Here is a 21,559-nt window from a genome sequence, read left to right as displayed (position 1 = left end):
AAAGATGAGAGACTCAGCAGTGTATGAGAACTGACAGACAGATGCACACACACATGCATTGTATAAAGATCCGTGCAGCTAGTTCCAAATCCCTGACACTGCAAACTGAGATGTTTATAAGAAATAAACAATACAGAGGTTTTAAGTAAAAAAAAAAAAAAAAGAATAAAGGAAACCCAACAAAACACAACCCACCTCTTTTAGAAATGCAGTTTCAGATAACATTGCAAAAATACTGAGAATTAATAGCCTCGGAAGACCTTTCCAGTCATATAAATTGTTTCATGGAAATTACTTTGAACACATACTAATGCATTCAGTTAAATCAGTTTGGATACAACAATCAGTTGAATTGAAAATTCACCAAGTGGCAATAAAGAGCAGGCTCAAAATGTGCTATTAACTACAACAGTGTTAAACTGCACTAAGAAGAGTATCTTGGGGTCTTGAAGAACAACAAGCTCATGGTATGCACACTGTCCTGAACCGTGTCCTCTTTGGTAAATTCTTCAGAGCAAGAAAAAAAATATACTTTATTCAGTTGACTTGTGCCTTCTGTTTTATTTCTCTTGGTATTCTCTGGGGCAAGGATTGGGCTGTATCATTGTATTGGAAAGACAGTTAATACATCTGGGCGTTACCACAATTCTAATAATAGTGACAGGATCAGAAACATGGGGACAAAATTTCAGCTGGTATAAATCAGCTCAGACTACTGCTTTTAGAATGGTTGCTCTGTTTTACTTACACTGAGACTTTGACTCATCAGTATCACAAGACTCAAATAGGAAAAATGGCAGTTAGCACATTTAGTAGGAAAACAATCTGAGGGAGAAAGCTGCAAAACAAGAATGAACAAGAAAAGGAAGGAAGAAAAAGAGATACCGCAAATCTGACAGCAGTTCAATATATAACAGTTTAGAAAACTTTTGATGAGGCTCCATTCAGAGATGCCCTGTATCCTCAGGCAGCAATAATATATTTCTAGGAACAACACTAGGAATATTATTCACAGTACTCAGCATTTCCAGTCAGATCTAAATAAATGAAAAGTATATCAGAAGGGAATCACAAATATTAAAAAGACAAAAATTTGCTGAACTTCATAAAATGATGAATATTTCAAAGGACATACAATTTTTAAACGACTGAAAGGAGAATTAAAGATGAACTCAGCCTAATCTTCTACAGCATAAAATCTACTTAAACTTGTGATTGAAACTGTGATCACGTAACTGCCCACACAACTCATTAACATGATTCATGTCTTATTTAACATGAGCCTTTTTGATGTAAGCAGGATTGACAGGGATCATTCCACCATACAATTGTACTTCCCTTGTTTTAATTTAGCTTTTTTCCCATGTGAAATGTTTGGCATAAAATTTTAAATCCAATAGATGCTAGGCTAAGCAGACAGAACATAGTCACACAAAGAAGGAACCTCCCTAGCAGCTAATGGCATCTTTCCAGTACAGGAAACAATTAGAGAATAAACAATGATGGTATATTAACTGTCTTGCCAACACCAGCAGTGATAATAACATCTAGGTCATAACATGTCACATGAAGTATCCTTTAAACATTAAAAATACTGCTATAAGCCTGTTTTTCTCGTCTTTTGGTTTGACTTTGTAATTTTTCTTCCTTGGTTTTACTGATATCAGATTTAAGCTTCTTGTCTCTACTTTCAAACTTTTCTCCTTTGTATTTTTGTTCACTTTTCTCAAAGTCTGTACTGTGTCTGTTCCTGGTCCATATCACTCCACCCATTTGTTTGTTAGATTCTCATCCAGCCAGTTTGGTGTTTTTCTTTTTGTCCAAGTAATCAAGTACCTATTCTGCAATCAAAGGTCTATTCCTACCATACTACACTGTGTGAACTAGCTTCTGCATACAATGAGTAGAAACTGTTTGTTATAATTCTTCTTCCTCCACCCACACAGTATTTGATATTCCACAGATTGTTAAATGCCTGGAGAAATCATCATCATTCCTACGTGTCTGGAAAGTGTTCAACCAAGAGTGGGTGCTGCAACAAAGCACACAAGCCTGCATGTTAACACACATAAGACAGATCTACTGCATGGTAAATGGGGGGATTCTTATGACACAAATACTTTACTAAAAAAGCCCATGCTTTCCAGTGCATCCATCTCATCTCCAACATACTGAGCTGGTTAATGTACAGGAGAAGCATTTGCTGTGTTATTAATCGTGGTGCTTTGTTACTTGATCACATATATGCAGTCACACATGTAACTAGTCTCTTTGCCAGAGACAGAAGGAAAGACTGGCACTTAGTCATGTTGCATAGTCATGCCACACTCAGGGGGCAGCTCAAGATACATTGATTGTACTTCAGCTACTGACAAATAGCTAGTCTGCCTTCTAACCATAACAAGAACCTGAACAATCAGATGAAAGTGTCTCAGGGATATCCTGCATGCATTCCCCAAAGAGAGATGATGACACTCTTTCAAGTAATAGGCCTTCGGTCTTGGGGGATGTATTTCTTCTGCTGAGGGAAGACTGACAAATTTGAATGTAACAGGCAAGACAACAAAGGATGATGTAGATCTCAATACATGGGAAGGAAGAGAAACAAAACAATGGGAGATAGGTAGCATAGGTGACACTGACAAGGAAATGTGGTAAAGCCAGGCAGGCTAGGATAAGCTACATGAACTCTGCCTAAAAGGGGAGGACAAATGAGGGTCAGCATGAAAGGGTGGTGCAGAAGTCAAAGCAGTGTGAATGGGAAGATGTAGGTCAGAGAATGCATAAGCAGCAGAAAAGAGAAGGCAGTTCTTATAAAGGCCAAGTTAAAGGATTAAAGTCTGAGAAGCTAACTAGCAGAAAGAAGAGGTCAGGGACAGAAAACTAGAGAGGGTGCAGGGGGAAGGCAAGGGTAGCATCATGACTGGCAGGGTGGGCATCAGAGAATTGATGCAACTGTTATTGGAAGAGGAGGGATGGCTGGTTCCATACAATGTCTTGGACACAAGTGTCCAAGAGACAATCACTTTATTAAAATGACCTTTTATTCGTGACAGAAAATCTGAAGGCCCCCACGTTCAGCAAGTATTTTTCTTCACTAACATCAAATTCAGTGCAGCCTGAGTCCTGCAGGACGGCAATAGCCTCAACACAGCAACTCCAAAATGCTTGGCTCAGAAGGAGAAGGGAGGGAGAGAAAGGAGGGGGAATATTGAGGGGGTGAGAGGAGGTTTAACAAAGAATCATTTTAACAGAAACCCCTGAGTAATGGCTCTGCCCCAGGCCAAGAATAACATCAGCTCAATGTCAGCAGTTAGAAGAGGGCTCAGCCAGGCCCCATGGCCAGCTCCAGCCTCCTCACAGGCACAGGCCAGTTTATGGCCCTTTCCTGAGCTTGTGAGCAGCCACATCTGCCCACACAGAGCCCAGTGAACAGAGATGAAAGAAAGACCTCCTGCGTGGAGCGAGAGCAAGTAAACTGTAGGTGAGAGAAGTTGAGGATGGTAACTAATGGTTAAGTAAGGGCCTTGAAAGGAAGAGAGCAAGGAACAAAAAGCACAAGGGCCTCTCCTTCAAGATACTCTCAGAAAAGGATGAGGGCAATTTGCCTATAACCTATTCTCAAGGGCCCTGACTAATGACTCATCTGCTTCACAGGAGGGAGAGTGAGTGTCCAGACCCCCATATGTTAGGTCTGTTCATGGGAGTCCAGTCATGCCAGACTGCTAAGAAACAGCTCCTTGCTACTGGAGACCAAGTTGTTTTGAATGAAGGTTTGATCACCTGAAGGCTTCCTTCCTTTTAGCAGGGAAACATTTTGGACATCACTCAGAATACATCTCTCTCTCTCCATAATAACAAAGTATGGTAACTAGTGTATCAATTAAGTCATTATAACCTTGAAAGCTTCTCCCAGCAGAATGAAAATGCTGTTCCACACACAGTGAAACAGCACCTAGGAGTCATCCAGCCCTTTTTCGTATGCTCTCCAGCTCTTAAGATGCCAACATAATGGAAGAAGCTATTGGGAACCACAGTATCAAAATGCTATCAAAATCACTGCAGGTAATATTGGTTTTGTTGCAACCCACTTTAAGAGCTACTTCCTTGACAAAATCACTGCCCTCTGTACTGTCTCTGGGTTTGTTTTCACACCTAAGACTCAGCCAGCGCTGCTACATCCCAGGCAGGAATGTTTCTTAGTTACCTGTTGCCGTGCTTGGTTTTGCTCCACCAGCTGTCTTGACTGAAGTTTCTGCTGCTGAAGCTGCTGCACAGCAAACTGAAGCTGATAGTTTGGATGTGCAAGAGGACCCCGTGTCACTTTGTAGGCACTGCTGTCCATCTCTCCTTCCAAGGCAAAATGATGATTCTCTGGAGCCCTGAGGAAAGAAGAGCTACCATGTTTTCACTACTCTGCATATAAGGACTCCTGCCTGTAAGGCACTGCTGCTTCAAAGAAATCTCTTAATATTTAGCCAGCTATGAATTTGTATTAGGTGGCTTTAGCAAGCACACCACCTGCTAGAGGTGTCATGTGCCAACTGCTTCCTGCTAAGCACTTTCTTGAATATAGGCTGGGACTATATTACTAGACATTCTCTTGAGAAGAAAAAAGGAAAGGAGAATAAAAACTCTAAACTGGAACATTTCTGTGGCTGATTAGCATTGAAGACAGGCAGAATAGCAGCAGGAAAAAAAGCTGATTCCCATCACTAATGAGATAATTATTTATTTAGATTTGTAGAGGCTTTAATACAGTAACACAAGGCTTACACTAAGCACATACATGCTGCAGTGACAATGGAATAGAAACGGACATGAAGTACAACACCCAGAGAGGATAAAGAACTAGTTGGGTGAGGTTGGAACTAGGATACATACTGACTCTGTACAGTTACAATACAGAAGAGGCTTGGGGAGAGTGAGATAAGCTCATTTCTTTCATCCTCAGATAAATGCAAGCTTTTCTTAGAGGACAAAAGGCCTCCTGCAAAGAGACAGGAGCTCATGCAGCCCAGGCTTACATGGTAGGAGTTCAGCTGTGGCCTGCAACATGATCAGTACCAACAGAAGCTCACTAGCTTCCTTTGAAGTTCGTAAGCCCTGGCGAGAAGGCAGCACCAACAGACTTCTACACAAGGCTGAGGGGCTTTGCAGAGAGCAGGTGGCACTGACAGGACCACGAGGTGTCCTGAAGAGGCTACAATGGCCCAGCAATTCACACATTCTGTGCTCTGGATTATATTTCCTCTGGATTCCCAGGCCAGGCTTCCCTTGCATTTCCTATCTACATCATACGTCACTGACATAAAAGACAATTTTTGGAGTTTTTGGAGGACCTACACAATTTTGAGCGTAGGTCATGGTTTTGGCAAGGGAGTTAACTGCAATGTCTTCGCTTTGGGAACCTATCACAACTTACAACCTAGATTCTTTAAACATATCTCAGCTTGCCTTGAACATGTTGCTCCTTCCCCCAAAAGCTTTGTCATTGCAAACCCTTAAAACATTCAGATATAAGAGAATTCACTCAAGCACTCTTTAAGCTATTTATTCAAGTTATATTATCCATTCTAGAAACTAGTATCTGTTCCAACTCCTCCCATATCTACCTCCAGCTCAGAACCCGCAATGAATAAAACTCATCCTTTGATACAAAAGAATGCTTACGAAACTCAGGATTGAGTGATTACCTCTAAAACATAACAGTGAAGACAAAATGGAGGAAACAAAACTGATAAAAATGACAACTCCACTAAAACTGGACCTGCAAATAGCCAGATTTTGTGCCACAGAGATGATGTGCAACCACTGCAGTCTGCAGTACTGTGTGGGCCACTATCTAAATGGCAACAATTCAGTAACATTTCCCTGAGTCTCATTTCTTCTGTTTTGAAGTTTCTAGCAAAGGATTAACTCATGAAATTACAAATACTTAAGTCTGACTTTTTAAAAATGCACCAAAGATTGCTGCCTTTCTCCAATCTTTGTCCAATTCAATGAACTCTCAAATTCTCTCACTAACTTGCTTTAATTCACTTTTTCAGTTTCAATATACTGGACATAGTATTGCCCAGGTAAACTTGACTTACATTACCTAGGAAATGTAAGCACTGTTGAAACTACATTATTAAACATTTAGGAAGAAGTTTTAAAAACATCAAACAAAACCACAAAACCAAAAATAACTTTGGCTAAGATTTTCTTATGGCACAATCTTGTACACAATTCCCTGCAGTTCCAATACCTCCTCTCCATATGACACAACAAAACAACACTTACTTTTTTTCTAGACACTATACTAAAAACACTACTGCTTGTCTAAGAAGATTTTATCCTCCTGGCCTGCAGAATCCTTCTTCTGTTGGCTTCTATGGGTTTTCCTTATTTACAGACAGAAATCAAAGTAAATGCATTATACTGCATTTATGCATTATGTTTCAGAACATAACTTCAACCTTCTACAATACTTGACAACAGCAAGCCAGTATATTTGCCAGTCCTGGGATCACCTTAATACTGAGATATTTCATCTGAAGTTTTGTTAAGTCCCGACATAATATGCTATCAAGCGCTGATATTACATCTAAGGCTATGTTTGCCCTGGTACAGAACAGGCTTAGGATCTGAGACTCAACACACTGCTGCTAGAGACTGGCTCCAGCTCTCTTTGCCATGTTCACGGGAATGCGTCACTGAGCATCTCCTATCCTCAGTCTCTGCCAGTTGGATGATTTATTAAAGCATGACAACACTTCTGCACCCTGAAGCAGAAATTAGTTCTGCTTAAGGAAATTATAACCGGTTCAGCACCATAATGAAGGCTGCAAAACAGCTGTAGAGGACCTCACACCTTAATGGATATTAAAGAGTTCACTTGTTAAGAAGACTGTATAAATACCCCAAACTGAATTAAAAGCTTTCTCAAAACTTACACTGTTTCAGGCAAAGCCAAAAATAACCAGAAAAAAACCTCCACACCCCTAATAGAAATGAGGATTGTAGAGTCAGAACTCACAGACCTGCTTGTTTTCAATTCAGGATTATTGCTTGAACAGTAATGATTGAATATTCATTTCTTCACATGTACAGACAACAGATTTAGGCACAGATGCACACACATGCAAATGGGAAATAGAAATTCCTGACTGTGCCACCAGAAAATATTTGGTTTCATTCTGTCAGCCAGGCTGGTTGTGAGCAATCTTCTCACAGCTTGCTCAGAATTATTTATGAGTTGCTTAGTTTAGAGACCTGGCCAGGATTCAGGCCTTCACTATGCACAGGAAATCTCAGCCTTTGGCATTATGGCCCATCCTTTGTAAGCAAGATTCTGTCCTTCCAGCGGCTCTTCACGCTACTCTGTGTTTTTGGCAAGAAACCTACTGTGTTCCTTTCTTTCAACTGTAGTTTTCATAAAGGCTGGGCCAGAATTCTCTCTTCCAAATCACTGACAGCTTAAAACCTCTATGCTGCAGTTTTTTGTACCACAAAAGATACAGGTTTGCTTGTGAGACCATTTTCAACAAATCACCATGTGATTATGATTGGGATCCAGTCCAAAAGTGCTAGAACACCATACATTCGTCTCCAGGTTTCCTGGTTCCAAACTCCCTTTCTACTCTAGTTCCCTTTTCCAATCTGTTAGCCCTTTTCTGATGTAAGCAGCCTTTATGCAATCAACTACTTACACTGTACTAGAAACTAATGTTAGTGTACTAAAATACCAATAAAAGATTAATGCATCTTTTCATTGATTACAGAAAAAAAGATCTCTACAAAATCCAGACTCCATACAGAAGGAATGTGAGTATCAGTTCTTACAAGAAAGGAGAGAGCTGGCTTCTGCCTCCTTTCTAAAAGGATTTGAAGAGAATTCCAAGGACTGAAGTTGTAGACAAGATCAGAGCCCAGAACACCAGTCTCTGAGGATCTCATAGTTACAAAGAACTGTAGGACAAACAGCAAGTCTGTCATTCTAAAAGAATGACACATCAGGCTTACATTTCATTGGAAGCCTTCTTCCAATAGCACAGCTGGGCATTTGCTTGATACCAATTCCTGTGTGGCAGGCAACAATACCAATTCATGAAGTACACTGGTGTTCTCCATATATCACTCACTAAGCAGGCACTTTAGAAATACTTGAAAAGTGTCTACATCCCAGAGAAAGCAGTGCAAACTAGGCTCAAATTATTGTGTAAATGAAGCTTCAGCATTCATGAAGACTATTCCTCTGTTTAACCCTGCTTAGTTTGTGAGAACTGATAGGATCACAGCAGAAATCAGTATGCCTGGAGGCCCAGCAAACTGAGGAAAATAATACTTTCCTACTAAACAAGAAAACAAGCTGACAACAAAATTACTTTGCATCCTCTCCTGTAAAGACTGGAGCTAAGGAGGAACAAGAGGCATTGCTGGCAATAAGGGAACCCACTGCATTTATAAATCAGCACTCCCACCTTACCATAGAATGCAAGACAACCTTGGGCAGCAGTTTCTTTCCAACAGGCATTCAGATGGTATGACAAGTCTACGAAGTTTTCAGTACAAATCCTTGGTGAGCACCAGCCGCTAGAAAGTAGTTGGCATAGTAACTAATGATTTTGTCTAGTGTGGCAGCTCCCAGCATCCTGCTGACTTATGTTCAGGCACTCAGAAAAACACAGAACATTTTTTTTGGCACACTGTGTGCTTCTTCCATCCCTAACAATGGTCCTAGATTGGGGCTGGCTACAGAGCAATGATAAACAGAGTGGGATGAAGCCCAGGACGCTGGGGTCCTGGCTGGGATGCAGGAGTTTTGGGCCTCTCACTTGCCTTTAGGCCTTTCTTTGTCTTTCTTCCTTTTTCCTTCCCCTCAGCTTCAAAAGCAATAAATTAAAAACTGAAAAACAGAATGACAAGTCTTTGACAATGGTTCGCTCCTGGCCTCTGCTGTTATCAGGAGTGTCTGTGAAAGAGTGACTTGGTGCAGTTTAGTCAGCAAGAGTCTACATTTTAGCAAGGACTGTAGCTCTGTTTGCTGGAACATGCAAGCCTGTAAAAACCTCCTGCTTGTAACATAGCATGAGCTGTGTTACAAAGGTAAAGAAAAACAGTTTCACAAAACACCAGGGGCAAACAAAGCATTTTGAATATTTCTGTAAGAGCTAAGCCTGAGATTTCAGAGAGCTAAGGCTCTGGGAGCTGTCCAGAACTCCCCATGGTACAGGTACTTGGAGACAGGGAAGGGGCAGGAAGCAGCTGGCCTGTATAAAATGAGGATGCCATCACCTGACCTGCAATCTACTTTTGTACTCTTCAAAAGAAGCTAAGAAAAAGCTTCTGAAGTTAATGAGAGGCTTGTTAAGGCTGCCTTGGCACAAGAAACCTGCAGAACTGCATTTTGGGTTCAAATACAAAGTGGAAAGTACAGTTTCCCATGGTAGATGTGGTGCAGAGATGCAGGAGAGTGTCACAGACCATCAATCAAACTTTCCTCTATTATTGACGAGGCATCATGAAATAGTTTCAGCCTTAGTTCTTCAGCTCCCTCTTTTCCCAGTAGCTCAAGTTACTTCTACTTACAGAAGGGGCTCTTACCATCAGTATATTTGTGACATGAGAAAACAGAAGAGGTATAATATCCATGTGCAAAACCTTAGGACAGGTTTAGGAGTTGGTTTAGGCAAAAAACATGAAAAGTTTTGTGCATTTAACTGCAATTTCCAAATCCATTCACAGGTTAACTCTAAGAGCTACCAGAGGCACAGTTCAAGCATTCCAGAACATTTTAATACGCATAACATCTAGCAAATGGCAAGAGTCCCCCCCTCTGCTATTCTCACAATTCCTGCTTTCAGCTGAGAGAACTGATATTGTTGCAGGAATTTTACTCAGAAACAAATATGTGAGTAAAGGCATCCAGCTTATCTCCTTGTGGTCAACACGTTTCAGTGGCTGTAGGAGACCATGTCTCACACTCAGCTGCACAACTCCACAAGCAGGTATGCATTCAGCATCAAGAATTTCTCCCAACATTTCCAATTAAATTTAAATTTTCACTGTTCTATTATATGACATTTCTCTTATTTCAGGACTAAGCCTTCACTACTAGGACTATGCCTCCTTTGAGCTCAGCCAGCCTTGGCACACTTAGCTCTCTTCTTTTTCCTCAACTCAATCCCTTCTGGCCTTGATTGCACATTGTTTTTCCGTGAACTTTTTCCACTTTATTATTCCAGATGTGCATGCACAATAGCTATACATGGAAAGCCCACTGCCTTCTCGTTCCTTCACTTTTTTCTACAACTACTATCAAAGTCCACAGGCGTCCTTCTTTTCTAGTATATGTTGCCGGATAATTTATTTCCTGCTCCCTAGCTCCTGAAAATTATTCTTGCTGTTTCCTCACCATTGACAAACCTGGGTTTCGGAACATCAGTATTTTCTTATAACAAAGGCAATGGAGATTGGGAATTAAGTGCCCTTTACATCCTAAATCTCCATGTACAGGAAAGATCATGAGTGTTAAGTGTCTAACCTGCTAGGTTAGAAATGAGGTGCATCAAAACAGCGTTCTGATAGCCTAGGAGGGGAAGGGCAGAATGAGATTACGGAGCACTGGAAAACCTCTTCAGGAAAGACCTAACCTATCTCAGCTATTCCTGGATTTAGCTGGCATTATCAATCAGAAGCCCTAAACATGCCTCAGCAAATTAAATAAAATCTTTAACCTTCAGTGGAGACAATTTTTGTTGGGCCCCTAGTAGCACATACTTGGTTTTGTGCTGTTACAAAATACTGTCAGTCTCTCTGATCTGGGGAATACTTGGCAGATAAACAAACAACATTTTTGTTTTTCCTTCTCTTTACATACGGCAGCTCTGAAATTCAGAGAGCAGATAGGCTGAATCAGCTGACTGCTAAGTTCGGTGTCTTCATCCCATTGTGGCTCATCAGGTCATTGGAAAGGTAACGAAGGTAACTGAGCATATCTCCTCCAAGTGATACATACTAAAAAAATCACAAGCCTTTTTGCTCTCAATTAGTGCAAAGAGGGTTGAGCTTTACTGAGTGAAAGGCTCTTCTGACTTCATGTTTCTTGCACGCATTTCCACACCTGCAAACACAGAGCCTGCAAAAATATTTTAACAGCAAGGCATATATACAGTAAGACTAAAAGAGAAACCTGGTATCATTTTGCTATCATAAAGAAGTTTTGGAGGGATTACCTGCTTAACTCTGACATGCAACTGCCTGAACTGTGTTGTGCGGTCCCAGACACCTTACTTCCAATTTTAAAGTATTAATTAAGGAAGTTCAGACAAAGCAGGGTGGACCCAGTTAATTTACCTAACTGTACTGTCTGGATCTGCTTTTATGAAGGTAAGTCGTTCAGACTGAAAACATGTTAAGTGCCATCTTAAATCTGATCATTTATCCTAGCCCAGGCAGAGTTACTGGTGTGAATATACACACTTCACAGTACCAGAAAATTAGATGCAGTATTGCACCATTGAGGTACTCCTCACTGAGGAGGTTCCCCACTGTAGAAGGCTAGCATAAATTAAGCAGACCAACTTGATGAAGATGAGTTGTAACAACATTCTTCTACTTTTTCTCTTTCACTATAGACAAGTTGATTGAAAACCAAACTGAAAAAGACTACAGGCTCTATTTATTTCTTGACGTAAAGTCTTTTTTAGTGCTTTATGCAAGCAGATTTAGCATTTTATGGGTGGATAGCAGAACCAGCACACAAGGATGAAAACAGTAAGTGTTATCTGTCTAGAATATGCTTTTGACTGAATTAAAGTCACTAATCTCTCCTGAAAAGCCATACTCCTTACCTCTCTCTAGAGAGGCAGGGGTTAAGTCAGGACCACTAAACTAGCCCTGCACCCTGTAATGCCTTTGAAAAGCCGCTCATAGAGTTTACAGGGAAAGAGTGAGACTTGCTGCTGTCCCAGCCAACATTTGGTTCCTATTACAGTGAATAAATCTCCCCCTTCTCCTTTTCTTTTCTTACCCTCTTTTTATATTAAAAGTCCATCAAACACATTTTTTTCCCTTTCATATTTTCCATTAAGCTTCTTCCTGCCTAAGCTTTCCCGGAGTGCGGTGCTCTTTACTATACGTGCTCAAGCAGCAGCTGCAAGGTCCCAACGAGTAAGAAAAGGGGGAAGGAAGAAAGCAGCTCAGTCTCCTCTTTAAATATCAAGAGACAAGTGAAAAGTTACAATTGGGCTAACTGGTGAAATCTAGAGCACTTGAGAAGAATAAACAAACAAACAAAAAACAGGCTGTTGAGTTTTGCAGGGTTAGGATTCATGAGATGGGGGAAGAGTACTCAAAGCCCTGCCCACAGCTAAATGCTCCTGCCATCATCAGTATCCCAAAAGACATAGCACAGGATGGTGTTACACTAGAGAGCCTTAAGAATTCCTTAGGGATGTGCTGTCCAGATATCAATCCACTTTAGGCCCAAACAAATTTTTAGTGCCATATGACCAAGTAGTAGAGACATCTCATGCACTTTACTTTGGCTATTTTGCTCTCTAAATATTAAACACCTAGTATACTGAAACCTCTAAAGAGCACATCAAGCCTCTAGATTTCACAAAATTTGCACTGAAATTAATTACAGCAACTAACTTGTCTTGACATCCAGTACAACTACCACCTTGTTATGTGGGAGATGAAGACTCTTATGAGTGTCTCTTAGAGAAGATTTGACAAATCTGGCAGCTTAGATGGTCTGTCTATGGGGATAACGCAGCTGAAGTATACAGCTGACTGACATCATGACTGTACATTTCAAGAATTATAGCCAGACAAGAGAACTTCACAAAAGAAGCAATAGCTCTACATTTATAATACATATACCTAAAGGGAAGGCTAGAATCTGTTCTGCACTTTCTGAGCAAACATCTACAAATTCATCTAATCAGGGATTATGGAAAGTGTCACCTGAAAGCCAGCTGGCCACAGTTACCTTAATATAAACATTCCAGGTAAAAAGAGGTAGAGAAACAGCATGGCACCAGTAAGATACATCTGCTTGCTACCATTCATAACACAACTGAAGCTGTGTAATATCTAGCTACTGAAATAAAGTAAAAGAAGACAAAAGATACAAAATGAGAACTGAAGGTCACTTCTCTGGGTGCTTGCTGTGAGGCTTGTGGTTAATAGTCTCTTGTTTCTAAATAATTCCCCAAGCACTGATACAAGGGTAAAGTAAAGGTCCTAAAGAGACTTCTACCCTTAAACAACCGAATTTTATCAACCTACATCCAAAGTAACGAAGCTGAGTTAGTCTCCCAATAAAAAGATAGATTGCAGTCTCCTAAGCTTGACAATACTCACACGCTGGCCAAAGTGGTGCCTCTAGCATTCTTATCTGCCCAGTGTCAGAAACTCAATTCCGTATGTATACACAGTTTCTGCTTTCCTTACCCCTCTCAAGGGGATTTCTCTAAGGTAACAAGGCATAACATAAAGTAGACTGTATCTGAGAGTGATCCCACCTGTGTTAAACTGAATTTTTTTCCGCCTCAGGCTCGTTTTGTAGTTCATTTATGCTGGAGCTAAGGGAGAATTCTTTTATTTCCACCTCCTGTACAAAGATCAACTCACCTGCCCTGGCTCCCTGAACATTTAACAATGGACTAGAGGAGTAAGTGACTATGTCTGTGACAGCACACACTTCCTAAAGTCTGTAACAAAGTAATGTAAAATATAATCAAGGGATGTTGGTGGAATATGCTCAGAAACACAGAAAGAATCTAGCATGGGTTGTTATCTATTAAAGAAGCTGGCCCAGTGACTGTATATGCTGCATAGGCAAGACCATCCTACCCCACACATTACAAAAAATTAAAAAATATAAGAAAAAAGGCCACTTAAATAGAGACCGCAGATGAATACTATCATGATATAGACACTCACCCGTCCTAAGAGCAGCACGGCACACTGACACCAAAGCAATACCATGGATGTGGAGCTACTTGTTTTACAGTTTTGTTTGTTTTGTTTTTTTCTAAATCACTGCAAGCCTCGTTGAAGGCCACAAAGCACTTTATTTGTATTGTAAAAAGTAAGTGCTATTTTTCCCCTCACTCCATCCAACATCCTTAGAGGAAATAGAAAATACTTTATAAAAGTGCTTATTATTTCAACCAAGGTAGCATCAATTCCTAGCAATAATTTTCTCATGCTAAAAATGATAGAAGTTTTCCAGGTCTGTAGTGCTCCTTCTAAGAATGCTCAAGAGACACCCTACTTGGAGGAAACTACTTTCAGAAAAGAGAAAATATGTTCTGTTTTGTTGATAGCTAAAATGCAGCCGAAGAAAAAAACTTCAGAACAGAATGGCAGGTTCAATTTTCATTTAGATGTTATTGATTTTTAATATGGGAAGAGAAAAAATTCAAAAATTCTATAGCCAGTGCTAGAACAAAGACGAAAAACCAGTGGTGACATTTTCTTCCCAAAAATTTCTATACATCTGTACCACTTTATTGCCTGGGTGATGACATAGCAGAATTGTATTATAAAGAACTGCAAGAAAATACTAGAAAGGCTTGTATTTATTTATACAGCCTTACCTGGAAAAACAATACTGCAGAGCAATATTGTTGTCCTCCAGAGATAAATACCACAGAAGTGTATTGCCTTGCCAAAAGAGACCATTCCAGTTTACCACAATTTTTGTCTCTGTTTTAAACTATACAGAATACAGTCCCCCTACCACTCCTGCTATTGGAATCTATCTGCCTCTTCAGCCTGAAAACAGAGCTCGGCCTCCAGCATTTCCAGCAAACCATTATTTCAACAAGCAAAATCAGAGAAGCATGCACATTACTACAAAGTACAAAGAAGTTCAATATTAATAGAATTGAGTTACAGCATCTTATTTCTGGAAATGAAGAGTAAAGTGAGTAAAGGGGAAATTCCCAGCGAACTGCCTTCAGCAGATATAGTAGAGTGTTGTCTGTTCCTGCTTTAACAGAGGTTTTATATGAAGCCTTGGTTTAGCCACCATATTTCTCTGTCTCCCTCAATCCTTATTGGAAAGATGATCCAGTCCCTCTATTCAAAGCAAGGAATTCTGGTGCACCATGCATGTAAATCTCTAACTATTTTATGCAGCCATTACAGAGCAAAAGACTAAAATTACTACCATTATTTTGGAAGAGGTGAGGAAGAAGCAATTAGAAAGGCAAAGAAAGCTGAAGTGAAATAAATTTCTTACTCTAACAGGCCCAATTAAGTCCAAGGTGCTCACTGGCATGAGACACAAGGCACTGTAATTCAAAGTGTAAAACATAACAAAGCAACACTGTTGGTAATGCCCCCACTCTTGGTTTATTATTTTCTCTCCATGCCAGCAGTGTAAAGAAGAAAACAGTGCCTGAAGGCTGGGGCCACAAGTGCTGCACAGGGCTGAGGCACTATATCTAGCAGCTGCTAAAACAGAACATCAAAGTCTCAGCTCCCTTTGAAAACCCATCAGGCAAGAACTACTCCTCCCATTCAGCTTCTTTAGGAGCTGGTACCCGTAACCACTTCAGTGTGTTTGGCAATTCTACAACCACTTCCAAAACAGGTGGTGCAGTGGAAAATCATGGGAGACCCCCAAATCATTCAGTTATCTCCTTTTTCCCAACAGGCAGCAACACATGTGCTGACCAAGAAGGCCGGCTGACAGAAAACAATTAAACATTGTGAACAGGAAATTTGTAATTAAATCTCTGAAACTACAGAAAAGGCTCAGGCTAATCTTGGTAAACTGGATCAACAAAATCTTTCTCCAGGAAACTGATACAGCTGATGACAGACAAAGTCTGTCATTAGAGGAAGATGAGTAAAAGGATGTTAAGATAATTATATTGTATAATACCAAGAGATGAGACAGCACATTTTAAAATGCAGTTCCCAGACTTGTCCAGTATTCATTGAAGGATCCCTCTCTGTCAGAGCCTGTCTCCAGAAGATGTTCAAGTTGCACAAAACTTACTTGATCATCCACTGCCTAAAGTATTTTCCATGAGATTTCTGTCTCTACCTACAACTGTAAGATAGGAGGTAGAGCCTGTAAGCACTAGTTTTGTTCACAACACTCAAGGAAAAAAACTTTTAAATTATCTCCATTTGACCAGGCACCTGTGTTTGTGATGTTTTCTCCTCCAGCATGGACAGAGAAGTCTGTGATGCTGTTGTGCCAGCTCTGCTGGTCATGCCAACTGCCAACTACATCCATCTTTTCCACTTGGGGTTTGAGAATAGGCATCTAGGAATGGTGCTGTTTCCTTAGAGATGCAATTTTGCAGGATTAATTAATGACAGATTTTGGATAAGCCTTTCAATTTATAGGTCTTTTTGGACTGTATATGGGGCTTGAATATTTCTACTGACTCCAAAAGCCAAGAGTAGGTATCTTCAGAGGAAGTGCAATAGCTTTCATTTGTGGAATTTGTGGTTAAACATGAAAAAAGTTATGCAATCCTATATTCCATTCCAACCCAATCCCTTTTTCTAGAGCCAAAATGAAATTGTTTCCTACAAGTACAGAGAAAATTGTCTAATTAGTCAGAAGCTCCCAGACTCAGGAACACAGATGGGAACCATGGAATCTCCACCCCAGGAATTCCACCAAGTTATTGCATGTAATTCTGAGCATGAAAACAAAGATGCAGACGTTAATTCCTTAAAAGGGCAGACTAAAACACCCCAGCCACTCGTGGAACAACGTCCTTTCAAGACCTCCCTCCTATCATAGATAGGACACATCAAGCAAGGAAAACAACAACAGTGTCCGTCAAGAAATCTCCATTATATGTTGCTTCTTTATACTCAATACCTTTCTTGATGTTTCAGCAAATGTTCTAAACAGTGCAGACTCCAAGGCTACAACTGGTACATTTCAGAGAAAATGAGAAAATTCATCTGCATTCAGGCAAATAAGAGTCCAAACAAGGCCTCCAGAAGGCTTGAGGCGAACACAGAAATGTTTGCAAAGAGGTTAACCTTCATGTTGAGTACTGTGTTTAAGGCTCTCGAGTTGGAGCATAAGACCATAAGCAAGCCCTCATATAAAGGTAACAGTGTTAGAAAAAACCTGAAGGAGCGGTCAGTACCTGATTGTGCTACCAAACAATAACACACCATGAACACTAGAGTGAGATTTTGACAAACAATACACAAACAACTATGCCTTGAGAAGCAACAAGCATAACAATTCACAATTCATAGTGTTACATGATACCAGGAGTTTAGACAATTTCAGAGAGAAACATGCAAACAGCAAAATACCCAGCACCACCAGCTCTTTTCCCTTTCACAGAAATGCTTCTCAGTAACGTCTACACACATATTCAGGATTTGCAATGCTTTAGAGAACACAGAATGTTAGCATTCTTTTTTTCTTTTTAGAAAATACTAATAGAAAAGAACCTCTGCACTACATGAACCACAGTTTGTCCCCTACACCACAAAACAACCTAGAAATTGATGTATATATTTTGTTCTCTTTATCGTGGAGGATACTTTCATATTTAAATCATTCACATTATTATCAGCAGCAGGAAAGTGGGATTTCAGGAACAAATGAAAACACTGCTCTGCCCTTTGAAAAAAGCAAAATCAGTTATGCAAACAATGTCCTGAACAGAAAAACAAAATATTTAAATGACTAAAGATGGATTGGATTCAAGTTTGTTTAAACATACCAGAATAGTCCAACTATTAAAACTAGGTTTTCAAAATTATCTTACTTAATACTTTAAAATGTATTATATGGGCTTACTTGTAAAACTAAAATAAAAATTTAATGTATTTGTGAACTTTGATAAGAGAGACTTTATTATTCCCATTGATTTTTTTAGCAAAATGAATTCCACATTAAAACACAGCTCCTCCTTGACGATTTTCAGCTTCAAAAGATAAGCAAATTGTCAATATGCAAAATCAAACTCTATGAAAAACAGCTGTTCCAAAAAAAACTTAATTGGCAACCTTTATTGGAATTGTTCCTAAGAGATAAGTCTAAACTTCCTTGAATTTCTGGTAAGGAATTTTGAAAACAGAAGGCTAGGGGGATCACTGATAGTAGAAATCTAAATCTCACTCTCTGGAGAATATCCTGGAGATATTATACACAGTTCCTTATTGGTAAGGGATGTGCTCATCAAAGCACTGAGTCTTAAGAATAGCAAAGTCAATGAAGAATCACTTTGGGGGCTGAGTTTTTGTGCCTGTGCTTCAATCTCTCACATACACTGCTTGATTTACTGATTTCTTCACAAAATATGAGATCTGTTCTCTTTGTCATGTTGACTGCCTGAATCAGAAAGCCTTTAATTGTTGCTCAAATTAGGATCCATCCAAAGATATTTACAGAGAGGCCAGAATCTTTAGCATCATGAGACTGCCAAAGAATCACACCCAAGTGTCTAGTGGAGCTGAGACCAGAAATTTATTGAACAGAACACTCTTTCTAACAAGTTATTTCACACTATTTCTAACACCACAGCTTGAGAAGTTTCAGGAAATTGTAATGGGAAGCATAAGTCAATCCACTAAGGAGTACATTGTCTTTAATAAGTAATGAAAAATTCTCATTTGAAATTCAGAATTTGACTGTGAAAAGTTTTTCTGAACTAAGTACCAGTACCAAGAGACAAAATTCCTAAATTTACTCAATTTCAAGTCTCTGTGTCTTCAACTTATCAAAATGCTAAATGAAGATAAGCTGACACCTCTTTACCCACCAGCATCTTGATCCCAATATCAAAAAAGAAACAGATGGTCCAGACTTGAGATTTCCTCCTCCTTTTTAGATAGTCTACCAAACATGAAAATTTGCTCAGCTGAATTTTAGAAAACTCAAATCTACAGCACTGAAGACATTCACAGCCCCACTTGGGTACATTCTTCACAGAGAAGATTCTAATTTTTTTTTGCAGCAGCAAGCAAATAAAGTAATCTTCACGCACACAAAACATTTGAACCAAAAAAGTCACAGCCCTTCTGCTTTAAAGGATGAATCTTGCCCAGGCAAAGTATCCCTGACAGACAGCTGCCATTAGCAGCACTGCCAGATCTTCTTTGACTAACTTTTCAGTCAAACCCCATGTGCCAGAGAGCAGAAAGATAGAAAGGGGAGGGGAAGACATGTACTGAGCCAGACGCAATCTGAAATTCAAGCAAAGAAGCCAAGTAACACAGAATCACAGAACAGCCTGAGCTGGAAAGGACCCACAAGAATCATTGACATCCAGCTCCTGGCTGTGCATGGGAACACCCCAAGAGTAACACTGTGTGCCCAAGAGTATTGTTCAAACAATCTGGCAGGCTCCCACTTCCCTGGGGAGCCTGTTCACATGCCCAACCACCCAGCAGAGCTCTCTTAGTTTTTAAATTCCTTTCACTAAAGGTTGTTGTCTCAGTGCCAGTTTTAAATAGATTTGAATCAGCCAGGCTGACCTGGCATCTCACCACCTGGTTTGCTGTGAACAGTTCTTGGATAAGAAATATTCATAAAAATGCCATGTGTGCAATAGGAGGGTGTCTGAAAACTGGTATCTTTTAGCACTATCTAGCTTTCTTTGCTCTCTCTCCCCTGCCTTTTCTTTTTTTAAGAATATATCTTTCAACTACTGTTACAGAATGAAATCGTAGAAATAAGCGCTGTAATAAACGATTCTGGACATTTCCATCCTCACACTGCACAGCCCAGCCCTAACAGAGCATTTAAAAATTCTTGTAATTGGCACTGGTTTTGGTCAATCCAGTAACAAGCTTTTTTGAGTGAGCTTTCTTGCTCATTACCAACCAAAGTTCTCTTACCCAGAGCATTTTGGTCAAACTACTCAATGGCAGACAGTATTCAGCGATGGGCAGACACTAAGAAAGAACTAGTAACCAAAAATGTTACTCATTATTACAAGCCACACTACTCCCTACACAAAAAAAGTTGGTGCTCCACAATGGAGTTCCAGTTGCTGCATCTTCTTCAGATTATAAAACACACCTAGCCCTAGGAACTACTGAACACGATCACCAAGCAAAGCTGTCACCACATACATAGGGGAACTGAAATATCCTTACTTTTTTACATTTCTCCCTCCCCCTTTTTCAAAAGATATTCTTGTTAAATACTGGATCCCTGCATAGTTCACAAACAGCTGCTGCTTGATACCTGCAGCTCAGAGCAATCCTAGAGAATAAGAGACTGACACAGAGCCAACAGCATGCAATTTGTAAACTCTGGTGTCAGCCACAAAACTTTACCAACCACAAAGTTAGGGAAAATTAGGTGAAAGCAGAATCTTCACAGAAAAGGTCAACTAACATTTTCAGGGACAGGAAAGGGGTTTCTTCGTGCTTTTTCAGGGATTTCCCATTTATATGACAGCACAAAACACCAGAAAGAAGATTGTTCATCCTGAGGAAGCCAAGTTAAAGCATGACCTTGGCCTGGATGGAAAATATGAATGTGCATTGCTGGTGGAAAGTTGAGTGTACAATGGAAGATAGCTCCAAAACAAAGCCTAGCAGGAAGGAAAACCCTTTGGCCCCTTTTGCTACCTCCTGCTCTGGCATTTGTACTTGGTCACTGAAACCCTTAACTCAACTGAGCTTGATTCCAGGCCCTTTGGCTGCTGACTTCATAGGGTTGTCCAGGGACTGGCCCACAGGAGGGCTGCCTTCTGGAAGTCTTTCTACATGGAACTCAGATCACACCCTACTTCCAGCATTGGACAGGCCTACTGAGATAGCAATATAACCCTCATTCAATTTCTCTTCCTCAGCTGTGCAACACTGATGTCCTCAACACAGCTGTTCAAGACCTTTGCTCTCACAAGTAACCGAACTTCCCTTCTCACGCTACCCACTACACCTCCATTTACTTGAAGTGAAAAGGTACAGGGCAGACTTGGAAATCTCCAAAATATTCACAATGAGTTCAACTTCAGGGCAGTCCCTGGACAGTGTGAGGCAAAAGAAGGAAAAGTCACTAACCCTATCTTGTCTTTCATAAGCCTGGCTTACACAGGGGATTTCTATTTCTACAAAGCAGCATTTTGTATTTCTGATAGGGAGGATACAGAACATGCAGCTCCAAGATTTCAGAGTGCCTCACTGTAACACACAGGAATAGCACAGCTCAAAGATGGGCCCATTCAATCCCTCTGTTCTTAGGCCAGATGGACCTGCCCTAAGATCAATGCCAGAAAGGACATTCTTCTGGGAAACTTCCCAATGCCCTTCTCAGCTGCACAACTGTGAACGAATTCCAACAGCTATGGCATGGTAGCACAGCTTTCATTTATATTTCACTACGTGCAAGGCAAATCAATGGATAAAATTTGAGATCCTTGTGTGAGGAAGAGTCACAGATGGATAAAAATATTGTTAAAAGAATTAGGAAAGGGGGGAAAACCAGACATTCGTGGGATTCCCTGACAGCTCTGTGCAGAAGGAAGGGCTGGGCTGGAAAAAACAGGGCCTCAGGTTCCTGCCAAGCTGTCTGAGGCCAGTCCTTTCCAAATAGCTCAAAGAAACA

The 21,559-nt window shown here is 40.3% G+C and overlaps 1 protein-coding gene across 20 annotated transcripts in view; it reads right to left on the bottom strand.

Annotated features, from left to right (window-relative positions):
- The window catches only part of TTLL5 (tubulin tyrosine ligase like 5), a 130,064-nt gene that overhangs the window by 20,569 nt on the left and 87,936 nt on the right, over window positions 1-21,559 (bottom strand). For 12 of the 20 annotated variants that reach the window (XR_005952201.1, XM_041398545.1, XM_041398616.1 and 9 more), the window contains one exon: window positions 4,208-4,397. The exons of 2 other annotated variants lie outside the window; for them this stretch is intronic. Coding sequence is in view for 16 of the 18 variants with exons in the window: in XM_041398545.1 (XP_041254479.1) it covers window positions 4,208-4,397 (190 nt within the window). In the remaining 2 variants the exon portion in view is untranslated. The remainder of the gene's footprint in view (window positions 1-4,207; window positions 4,398-21,559) is intronic. 6 more of the 20 variants (XR_005952205.1, XM_041398565.1, XM_041398697.1 and 3 more) reach the window with 1 other exon arrangement.

The sequence above is a fragment of the Onychostruthus taczanowskii genome, unplaced genomic scaffold (assembly GCF_017590055.1).
Source record: "Onychostruthus taczanowskii isolate IOZ18803 unplaced genomic scaffold, ASM1759005v1 scaffold1, whole genome shotgun sequence".
NCBI lineage: Eukaryota > Metazoa > Chordata > Aves > Passeriformes > Passeridae > Onychostruthus > Onychostruthus taczanowskii.
Note: the sequence above shows the minus strand (reverse complement) of the source record. Positions and strands in the feature narration are given on the sequence as shown.